Below are 11,971 nucleotides of genomic sequence, written 5' to 3' on the forward strand. Positions count from 1 at the left end.
TCGTGACCACTGTCACTAAATCTTTCGTGACCTTAATGAATGCTTCCAGCAATAAACATATTTGAATTAGACATTATTACAGTCGGAAAAATATATTTCACTTTGTTGATCTCGAAAATGTATACCAAACCACGACGTTTGCCAACGTTTTTCCAACGTTGTTTCGGACGTTATCGAAGCAACGCATAAATTCTGATGATGACCTCCACTGAACATATATACCGCACACTCCGAAAATCATCGGGACGGACGCAAAATCGAGCAAATCTTTTAAGAGTAGAGAACTGAACGGAGATAAATAAAGGCAATGGAAAAAATGAAGCTTTATGAGACGACAGTGAGAGAGAGACAGGAAGTGTGGAGTGTGGAAGTGTCCATCTAGTTTCCCCCCATAAAGATTATAATTTTGCTATAGTATATATAATATACTGATTAGAATTAAAGGGCAGAGAATAAACCTTTGTTTCAGTCTGTTTCATTTTCTAAAATAAGGTTTTTATTTGTTTTAAAATACTGTTGGCATTTGGCTAATTTACTTTTTTTTATTTGTTTGATTTTCTTTGTTTTTTGCTTTTTTTTAGTTGTTTTATATAATAGAATTTGCTAAATTGTAATACAATATACATCTTGTTGACCTCCCAGTTTCAAGGGCATGACCTAGCTATAATGTCTCATCAGTCATCGGAAAGTGAGGGGGTTTCCGGTGCTTGACTACTTATGTTATCTAAAACACCAAAAAGAAATGAAAAGTCAGTATAGGTGACCTGAATCCCTTAGAAGTAGGAAGAAAGAAAAAAGGGAAGAAAGAAAGAAAGAAAGAAAGAAAGAAAGAAAGAAAGAAAGAAAGAAAGAAAGAAAGAAAGAAGCAAGAAGAACCTAGAATCCAAGAAGAGAGACAAGTCAAGAAAGAAAGAGAAAGAAAGGAAGAAATAAGATAATGATAATGATAATAATAATAATAAAAATAATAATAATAATAATAATAATAATAATAATAATAATAATACGAACGAACGAAGGAACGAAGGAACCGAACGAACGAACGAAATACAAGATATTTTAACTAGCAGGAATTCCAGAGAAAAAACGTTTCTTTTTCAAAACCGAATCATTCCTTTACATTGTTCTTACCAAATTATGTTCTGTTATCAGCTATTTGGTTCGTCAACTCAAGGTTGTTGTTCTTGTTGGATTTAGAGTACATCGTAAAATAGTTCAAAGGCCTTTGATCCTCGATTTCCTTCACGTCGTTTGGTTGTGGCCTCCAACGACAGATCTTGTTCGTTTTCCCTTTGCAATTCTTTTGACGTTTAGTAGTAGGCTGAAAACACACATTCATATAAGCCATTTCAAGAAGAATCGAAGAATTTTATAAGAAAACCGCGATAGGACAAATTATTTTACCCAATAGTTCTTTTTACTAAGGGAAACCTAAGTAAGGTTCATTGGATAGTAATTGAAGGCCTTTCTTGCCCCGCATTTCCTTAAAATGCAGAAACTATACCATCACTAACAATGTATAATACCTCTTTTATAGTATAAACCTCCGGGGCCGTGGGAAATTCTATTGCCAATGGCTACTTAACTGAAAGAGTGTGCTTACCAACTGGTCTTGGAGCCTTTTAAGTACATCTTTGAACTTTTGAGGTGTTTCAAGGGAACCTTCTAGCTTGCAGTTTGGATCACGTATAAAATCACAGCCAGTCTTTGACCAAGAACTAAAGCCGGCAGATGAATGTCTACCATTCTTAATCATCTTTCCTTCTGGCTCTGATTTTCCTTCATCACTGTACATCTTAAAAGGCAGTTTTGGATTCCCTTTCGCTCTCTTGATATTGACTATGCATGTTTTATCTTCAGGGTCACAGAGTGTAGATAAGATGTTCTCTTCAGTTTTTGAAATTGGATTTTCGTAAGATCTTTTCCTCCCTGTCCATATATCATGAATGCAAAAAGGGTTCTTCTTGTCAGAGCACTTTGAAACCCGGGTGGTTTTCTGCGTGGTACTCACTTTTTTGATCCTTTTTTCATGAGTTTCTGACGTTCGGCGAACTTGTCGAAAAGTGCTACAAGTTGGATCTTGATTGGGACATTTTTTAACAAGTGAGCAACGAACTGTAGGAGAGCCGCTGTTGACGACAAAACATCGAATATTCTTTTCTTTGGATGTTTCCTTTCTCCATCTTTCGTCTCTCTGTCGAGTATCGATTCTCTTCGCCAATTTAAAGTGGAACTTGATTGAGTTAGCTTTCTTCGAAGTCCGACCTATAGACAGGAAAGCAACTGTATCAAGAATTTTTTCTCTATTTTCATACACTTAACTGGAATAACTTATTTACTACTTTTTCCGTAGAAATTATTTTATTTCCCACATGCATCAAGCAACATTGTCAACGACTTTTGCTCTTTTGCTCAAATGTTCCTTGGGATTACGTAAGGCATGGACGGATCCAGGAATCAAAGAAAGGATGGGCCGGTAAACTTCGTCCTGAGAGAAAATCTTCAAAACCGTATGCAAATATGATTTAATATATTGTTCCCAAAAAAGGGGCGCGCGCCCCGTTGGCCTTACTCCTAAACTCGCACCTGTAATGTCTGTTTTTCGTAGACAGTTTATTTCTTACTGCCAATAATGTTTACGAAAATGCAAGAAGGCCGAGCAAACAAGTGATTGTGCTTTTGATTGTTGACACTGGTAGAGAAGACCTATAATTACCGCCCAACTCTACAAAGTTGCGGTACGAAAAATAATGAATATTGCAGCAATTGGTTTTTGTCCAAAGATAGATTTTAGTCCTGTAGTCATTGTAAGAAAAAGATATAAAGAGAAAGAGAGTGAGTTACTTCTTAGTTTATTTTACTACGGTAGTTACGTTCAACTTACATTTTCAGAAAGTCGTATCAGGGAGAAAGCAACGAGATTTGTAATTACATAACTCATTCTTCTAAAACGCTACGGTGTTAAGATGAGAACGGCTTGAGGTATGAAAAGCTCCAAACCGAGAGTTTTATTTCAATACTTAATGCTACTAATGGCGACCATATTCTGCCATTTATATATATAGCGAATGCTGAAGAAAACTAACAACTCACCTTCTATAGAAGCAAGACTCACAATAAAAAGGCAAAGCCAAAGGAGAGAAGCTTTCATGACTGAACAAAATGCTTCCCTGAAAAGACAGATAAAAACGAGGCGAAAATAGTTTACAAAACATGACATAAGCTACTGCAATTCAACAAAGAAAATATTACAACTTACGAAAAAGGCACCGAAGTAAACCAGAAAATAAGAAGATAGAACTAAAATTACGTTAAGACCAAGTTTTGTCGTCCCCTTTGGTTTTTCTTTTTACCCTCGTTCGCGAATTATGCTCTCAAGAAAAAAAGACTTAAAATACTTAGGGCCAATGATGGTACGCTACGGCAACGCTTATTCCAGCTTTTTCGTGCTACTTATAGTGCTGTTAGGCCATTAAGACCTTAAATCCAGTGATTATAATAAAAAAAGACACACTAGACGCACATTGAAGTCGCAGTGACATTGAAACCCTAACACACGTCAAAGCCCACGCTTTATACCATTAACAATAAGAAAATATTTGTTTTCGACTTCCAAACTGCCTTTAATTACAAGCTATTTTTTCAAGATTGACTCGGAACTAATTTAAAGCCGGAGGTGTTGAAAGTCTCCCACGAGGAGAAAAAAGACACGCGTTATATAACTTGGAGTAGATGACGCCGATGAACGGACTCTTTAGTTTCTAATAAAAACAATATTTACAAAGGTGTTTAGCAAGATGAAGTTAATAAATTGAAGTCACATTTAGTTTAACGGCGTTGTCATATTTTTTTCTCAGTGTCATATCTTTCAGTATTCTCCGTTTGTTGAGAGATGGAGCGGTCTCTTATGGATGTCTTTTTCTCCGATTTCTTGGAGCATGCATCTTTACTCGCCTTCTAAATGCCTCTAAAGAGGAAGTAATTTTTTTCTTTACAGACCGATGCTTCCTTCTTCCGGGTTTTTTTGCTCGATAAACAGGAATCTAAAACCCACTCGTCTTATATAGAAAATTGCAGCCAAATATACTCAAAAAATAGCATCTTTCTTCTTTAAGCCTTGGTAGTAAAAAGTTCTTTTATTGACGACGAGACATAACGGAGATAATGAAAAAAATTGCTATCACATACAATGCTTTGCGCGCCTTGAATCGGACTTATGTCTCATTCACTGAGCATATATTCGAGTGTGCGATGGATAGGAGGCCCTGAACAGACATAGCGAGAATTCAAACTTATATTCTGTTCATTAAAGATGCAACGAAAAGCTCTTGACCGTAAAAAGGCCATAGTATCATTCGCGAACTAATTAAGTTGCTAATATATTTAGAGTGGCCGGATTTCGTAAGAGTGGGAAACTAAAGGCGGCAATTCAAGGCGGCAACATCGTTGTCGTCGTACTGTATCCGTGCCGTATCTTATTGTAGGCGTAACTACGTGTCGTGCTGCGAATGGATAAGCTGCACGATGAGAAATACAATAGGAACCATTTCAGTCAATATTATGCCATGTCATACCGTAGTAACGCGTGTTTACCAACGAACCGAAAACTAACAACAAACTTCAACACCATTTACTCTTAAACCGAAAACTGCTCTAAGAAAACATTGTTTAACTCGTTTTCCGACTGACTGTAAACTGGGTAAAAATGCATGGAATATTAAGCAATGTCAATCCTGTCAAATGGAAACGAGGGCCCTTAAAGTGAGATCTCTAAAATCGTAGCAGGAATGAAATTATCAAGTTGTGTTTGCATTGAATGGTTAAAAATGGTGAGAGTATTTGTAATCAATGTTACTTTTAACAGGACGACAACAACGGCGCCTGGATTTTGGCTTTGAGATGCAACTTAGATATAAGTCTGTATTTGTAAGATGATTTTAAAGTTCAATGAATAACACATGGTGGAGGTTATGGAGGGAATGAATTCAAAAAGAAGTGCATTGTGATAAGCCTTTTAACTTTTCGAACAATCAAAAAGAAAGAAATCAAAAGAAAGAGCTGTTTTGAATGATTAAGGCTGTGTCTTTTCAAACTTCCGCATGGAAAATGTTTGAAAAGATGATAATGAAAGAACAGTCGATAAGTTTGCAGAACAGCATTAACATAATCTGTTAGAAGTTGTGAATAATAACAAGCAACTGTTGGTCAGTTCACATGCAATCCACTGAAATACTAGGAACACGTACCGCACAAGACCAGGACGAACACTCACACATACTGAGAAGAACAAGGGAAAGCCAGAAAAAGCTTAATATTCAAGTTCATGGGAAAGCCAGAAAAAGCTTAATTAAAGTTTCAAATAAAAACGTTAAAAAAAGAAACCATTGACTATCATCACGTCCACCTGCACAACTACAGAACAAAGAAACTAATACAAAACCAAATTAAAGCCCTGCTAGTTTGCTAAGAAAAAAGGTAGCTAAAGGTTGAGGTCCCTTACATGATAATAGCACTATTAAAACTGTGGATCTGCCGAATGCTGCGAGTTTTAACGAGAAATATGAATGATACCTGATGTCAATTAGATAACAAGGTGTACTGATTGATGTTAGTGTACTTGCTGCTTTGAAGCAAATCGAAGATTTGCAAAGTTTTTTAACTGAGCAAGGTTTAAGCGGCTTTCGTCACGATTGACAGAAGTAAAATAAATAACTAGAAAATTAAACTCGCAGTGAGGTTTAAAACAATGAATGAATTAATAAAAACGCTAGTGATGGTTCAAATTTTACTTAGGCTCTCTGTGATCTATAGCATTTCCTAAGAATTTTTCCATCTTCAGTTGTCAGTAATTTACGAAGGTAGGATGATGACTACTATTATATGACCTAACCGTATTGAAATCGTTTTTGGGTCCTTTCTGGAACTACAACCTTGTCAACATTAACACTAGAGATACATTGCGCTCAACTCACGAAGGAGGGTGTCAGTGGGAATAGCCAATCGTCATTCAACTGCTAATTTTTCGGCCGAATGTCAGTTAACTGTTATAATTTTACGAGCGAGCTGGCCACAATGTTAACTAAAATAATGAAATATCAGTTACCTGTTAACTACTAATTTTAGGTTATTTGTCAGTTAACTGTACTGTTTTTTTTTTTTTTTTTGGGCCATTTGTCAGTTAACTACTAACCTCATTGGCACCCTCAAGCAGACATGCCCTAATAAAGATAAGAGCAAAATGAAGCTAAACGCAATTGATGGACTAAATCTTATTAAAATAGCTATGATCTTTATCATTTCCTATGAAGTTTTCATCTTCAGTTTTACCAAGGTAGGCCGGTTAAATTAGGCGGTAATCACTCTTCTTCTTTTTTATGAGCTAACTTTCGAAATCGTTATTTTACTTAGGCTCTCTCTCTTAGGAAATCGTTTTTTGTGCGTCCCTTTGGGAACTCGAGACCGTTTAAAATAAATGCTTTTTACTAGCGCTAGAGCTATCCTACGTTCAATCCATGCAGACATGCCCTAAATAAGACAAGAGCAAAACAAAGTTATATACCGAACAATTAACCGAAGCATTTTAAAGAACTTTACGATTCCACGAGAATTCGCATCCAAGTCTTAGAATTCGAAAAGTCTTACCTTGTCCTCTTTCCAGTTTGATTCTCAGTTTAACAAGTGACTGAGTCTGCCGCACTGTTAGCTTTATAACTGATCTCACACTTCACTGACAATTTACACAAAACTTCAAAAGGCGATGACTTTACGGATAACGCGGAACCGACCCGTTTATCATTGTCGTCCAAGTACGTGGTGAGTTAAAAAAAATATTTCTATTTAAGAAGCTATTTAAATTTTTCAAGTAGTTTTACCGGTAATAGAACACTAACAATCTAATCATTCATCAGGTTGAGCACGGAAGGCGACCCGACTTCATGGGAAGGCCAATTGTGACGTCCATAGTAAGTCTATTTAGAGTTTTTTCTGTTTAGCCATGAATGAAGTTAAATTAAAACACCTGCAAATTAATTTTCTTAATTGCATGAGTCGTGATGGTTCTATTAACAGAACGTTTGCCGATCATTTCGAACAAAAAAATCGGGTTTTTTCTTTCGTTTTTATATGAGTGCTCGTATATAGTTTATGGTAAGCCGCAGCGTAGGGTGGGTACAGCTTGCGTGCCAACTCACCCACCACTCCCAAGAAAGTAGAGCTTTTGAGCTGCCATCTTAAAGGAATGGCAAACATACGAGGGGGGGGGGGGGGGGGGGACTGAGGTAGATGAGTGGAGGTGTAGTTATGGCGCATTGTCTCTAATCCCTGGGAACTATATCGTTCATGTACGTAAGCAGGGTTTTGTTGGGTGTGCGGTTCGTTCTTTCAAATTCTGCAAAAACACTTCACACTAAATTCAAATCCTTCTGGTTCTGTTTGTTAGCCATGCCCTGAATTAAGTCAGGGTTTCATAAAACTTTAGTTGTGTTTGGTTGTGGCGACTGTTCCCCCTCCCAACCATCCCAAGGGCTTTAACATTGATAGGTGCATGATAAAACAAAGTATTAGAGACCAATGTTTCCTTGGGCAAAACAAGCTAACGCCAAACTCATAATTCTCTTTAATGCACTACTCATTTTTCCTTTTTATGAAAATTAATTTCCAGAGATAAACTAAGTGCGTCCGCTTTGATGAACTGATAACAAGTTACTCAATTTTGTTACGTAATAGTTTCGGTTCAACCGATGATTGAATTCTCTTTTATTTATGCTTTAGATTCAGATTTTATAGAGATTTATGTGTTATATTTATATAAATGCAAAGTACACACACACTAGCACATGAAAAACACTTTCATCCCAAAATAAAATAAGAACTTGATCCGTATTTTATTTCTTTTATTGCATGCGGTATGTGGTAGATTAAAGGAGTCCCGTGCAACAATCAGATGGCATTATTTCCCACTGCCTTTCTCGTTGGAAAAACACGAGTAATGCGTAAAACAAAAATATATAATCTTATCAGGTTAGACGAGAAACTAATATCAATATGCTGACGTGGTGTGCGCTTATTGCAGCAAGAACAAGACTGCATGATGAATATATAGGTAGGAAAGCACAAGTCCTGTGCAAAAATAGGATGAAAGAAAAAGTGAGAAACTCAAACTCATTATCCGGTGTTAGACACGAGTATGGAACTGTTGTGAATATACTAACGTGCTGCATGTGTGCGTTAAATGCAGTAAGAATAAAATTGAAGGTGTGTGCAATAAACAACTACGATTATAGGAAGAAAGATAACCAATGCGTTGGTAAAATAAAAAGAGAAGAACAGTTATAGATCAAGGAAGAAGTATTTCTCGCCTTCGTGGGAACTGAAACACACGTACACAAGTACAATGTCTGCACATTGGAACAAGAACTCGATTGTCTATTCAAATTGCTTTAAAAATGAAGTTAGGTTGATCTTGGAACGAAAAACACTAAAGTCTTCTGCTTCTTTCCTCAGGGGACAACAAAACAATCGATAGTTAGCCCTAGCGGTAGGTTCTCTCTATCTCTAATAACCCAATAAGTTATAGAGTGGATGGTCATGAAGGTTATTGTCAATTGTCACTCTTTGTTTATCTTGCTTATTTATGTGCACTATGCGAGGGGGTTTCGTAAATTACATGTAATATTTCAAAATGGAAATAATGAAACGCCAACACTACTCTTTGCATAAACACTTTGTCATAAAAAAATCCCAATTTAAAGGGAGAGTCGAAACGATATTTCGATCTGTGAGTTAGCCATGCGCTGAGTTAGATAAACGCAGAAGTTGTTTCGGAGCTTAATAAAAGAATTTTAAGAGAAGTATTCGAGTATTAATAATTTTTCGATGAACATTAACTTTACTGAATTATATATGCATTTGAAGATTCAAATAAATAAGCTGTCCATTTATTGCTGGCTTTGTTTGTTCTTTCGAAGACCTCAGCAAACACGTCAAACAATCCTTATAGTCTTCGTAATTATTTTTCTAGGAGCTTCTTGTGAGGAACACTATTAGAAAAAAGTTGGCTTTGGTATCAGTCAACCGATCTTAAGAAAGCTGCCCTTTTCATGACTTATTTTACAGGTTTTCTTCAATCATAGTTAATAGATAACAGATAATAGATAACAGGTGATAGATAATATTAACTATGCTTCAATGTTCAACTACTTGCAGTTGATGGAGTAAACTTAAAGTCAATTTAAAAGAGAAAAAAGAAAAGGGGGAAAAAAAAAATTAAGCCATGACCTTGGAAAATTTTTCTATATACTTTTGTTTTGTATATTCAAATCTATTTTTACTATCTCTTTTCACTCACCCTCTTCCTCTCTTTTCAACTAGCTACTCGGAGTTGATGAAGTAAATTTAGAGTCAATTTATGAAATAGAGAAAACAGAAAAGGAAAATATACGCCACGACCTTGGAAGATTTTACTTATGTTTTGTATTGTTCATATTTATTTTTGCTCTCTTTTCCCCAGTTTTGATATGCTTTTGTTTCTTTGATTTTCAGACATTTTTTCCCGTCTTCTAAGGCCTCATGATCCGTCATTACCACACGCAAGCAAAACGATATTACATAACCGCTTTCAAAAATAAAATAAAATAAATAGGATTTAGCAGTGGCATTTTCACAGTTTAGCTCTTCATTGACTGAAACTCCAATTGAAATTTAGAAGTTGATTTTTGCGGACGGAGGAAAACCGAAGAACACGGAAAACCCTCGAAGCACAGGCGGGACTTGGAAACGGGTCGCTTTGTTGAGAGGTTAGCGCTCTCATTACTACGGCACCCATGGTGGATTTTCTTTCATTCGTTTTCTAGGCGTTCATTCATTTTCGCTGAGGAGCGTTCATAAGTGGGGGGGAGGAGTATGTGGATATGAGGAGAAGGGTAGAGCAGGTTTCGAACTAATCCTTACGGGCCCTATAAAAATACATTTAAACGGACTACTTATTAAGGCGATACGCCCATTGTTTGGCGCAAGGTGTGTGGGTGGTTTTGGTGTGGGCTGGACCAAACGTGGTTCAGTAGTTTTACTGAAGTGGGTCTACCCAAATGAAATATTCCGTTTTGTGTGTTCAATGATTCACTGACAGTAAATTAAACAAAATCAAAACTAAAATTACTATTGAAATTTTAGTACACTTGGTTCGTATTGACCACTTACCTTCCATTCATCCACTGTGTAAACAGGAGTCGTCGGCTGTGGAAACGAAAATAGCGCAATTTTATTACTTGTTGTCATTACCAATTTGATCACATGGATGGTCACTTGTTGAAAACCTTCGCATTTGTTTACCTATTATTATTATCATCCAGGATAATCGGCGATTTCTTCTTTTATCTCGCGTCGGGGAGTAAATATATGTTAAACCATGCAGTTGGTGTACTAGAATATTCGAGAATTCTCCCTGCGAAAATAAGAATAGTCGTAAGTGGAAAATTCAAAACTTACACCAATGCATCGTCATAATCAATTGTTTTCATCATCATTATCACTTACTATAGAGTAGGTGCTGTTAAAGGGTTACATAATGAGTGTACAACATCAGTTCACCCTTCTAATCCATCATCATCACTGTACTTGGTTGTTACTAGAGTAGGTGCTGTTAAAGGGTACATATAGTACTCCATCAGTTCACCCTTCTAATCCATCATCATCACTGTGCTTGGTTGTTACTATAGTGGGTGCTGTTATAGGGTACATACGGCTGAGTACAACATCAGTTCACCCTTCTAATCCATCATCATCACTGTACTTGGTTGTTACTATAGAGTAGGTGCTGTTAAAGGGTACATATAGTACTCCATCAGTTCACCCTTCTAATCCACCATCAACACTGTACTTGGTTGTTACTATAGAGTAGGTGCTGTTAAAGGGTACATATAGTACTCCATCAGTTCACCCTTCTAATCCACCATCAACACTGTACTTGGTTGTTACTATAGTAGGTGCGGTTGAAGGGTACATATAGTACTCCATCAGTTCACCCTTCTAATCCATCATCATCACTGTACTTGGTTGTTACTATAGTAGGTGCTGTTATAGGCTACATATAGTACTCCATCAGTTCACCCTTCTAATCCATCATCATCACTGTACTTGGTTGTTACTAGAGTAGGTGCTGTTAAAGGGTACATATAGTACACCATCAGTTCACCCTTCTATAATCCATCATCATCACTCTTCTTGGTTGTTACTAGAGTAGGTGCTGTTAAAGGGTATGCCGATAGTACACCATCGGTTCACCCCTCTAATCCATCATCATCATCACTGTATGTACTTGGTTGTTACTAGAGTAGGTGTTTAAAGGGTATATATAGTACACCATCAGTTCACCCCTCCAATCCATCATCATCATCATCACTGTATGTACTTGGTTGTTACTAGAGTAGGTGTTTAAAGGGCAGACATAGTACTCCATCAGTTCACGCCTCTTATCCATCATCATCATCATCACTGTGTGTACTTAGATAGATTTTTATTTCGCTCATGTAGTTTAAAGTTTACAACTTTTGCTAATAGTACAGTAAATGAGGGTTTTTAGAATATATGTAAAACAAAAACCAAATAGCGTTTAGCGTGTGGTTGCCAGAGGCTAGCGATAGCGAATATCGTAATGCAAACGATTCTTGGCGAATCTAAGATCAAGCTATAGCGTGATCACATGGATAGCGTGCGATCGAGTTGACCCATTAGCAATATATATATATTTTTGTACGTGATTACAAGCATTGAGCCCGAGGGCTACTTGCATGTTACTAGAGTAGAATAGTTCACAGTTATACTAGGACAACTACAGTATGTGCTGATAAACATTGGCTGTTTTGAGCTCATAAGATTTGATGTGACCTTTTTATTTATCATTTCTTGCTTTACAAAAAAAAACATTTAACAATCTATCAATTGATCCATTAATACCCTACAATAATTACAAGAC

General features: G+C 36.6%; 1 protein-coding gene across 3 annotated transcripts; it reads right to left on the reverse strand.

Moving 5' to 3' along the window:
* Positions 1-471: 471 nt before the first annotated feature.
* LOC116302281 (uncharacterized) lies at positions 472-10,850 on the reverse strand. Of its 3 annotated transcripts, XM_031711523.2 has the most exons (7): positions 10,534-10,850; positions 10,330-10,441; positions 10,198-10,233; positions 3,094-3,170; positions 1,604-2,265; positions 1,132-1,321; positions 472-724 (listed from the first exon to the last, which is right to left on the reverse strand). In XM_031711523.2, exons 3-6 carry the CDS (start codon positions 10,206-10,208, stop codon positions 1,136-1,138), a joined length of 936 nt encoding a protein of 311 aa, XP_031567383.1. In that variant the 5' UTR covers positions 10,209-10,233; positions 10,330-10,441; positions 10,534-10,850; the 3' UTR covers positions 472-724; positions 1,132-1,135. The 3 variants fall into 3 exon arrangements, with proteins under 3 accessions (XP_031567383.1, XP_031567384.1, XP_031567385.1); XM_031711524.2 differs by lacking the exons at positions 10,198-10,233; positions 10,330-10,441; positions 10,534-10,850 and adding an exon at positions 6,643-6,766; XM_031711525.2 differs by lacking the exons at positions 10,198-10,233; positions 10,330-10,441; positions 10,534-10,850 and adding an exon at positions 3,260-3,494.
* Positions 10,851-11,971: the final 1,121 nt, after the last annotated feature.

The sequence above is a fragment of the Actinia tenebrosa genome, unplaced genomic scaffold (assembly GCF_029948245.1).
Source record: "Actinia tenebrosa isolate PJP-AT-01 unplaced genomic scaffold, QUT_ActTen_1.0 PGA_scaffold1__47_contigs__length_23844297, whole genome shotgun sequence".
Taxonomy (NCBI): Eukaryota; Metazoa; Cnidaria; class Anthozoa; order Actiniaria; family Actiniidae; genus Actinia; species Actinia tenebrosa.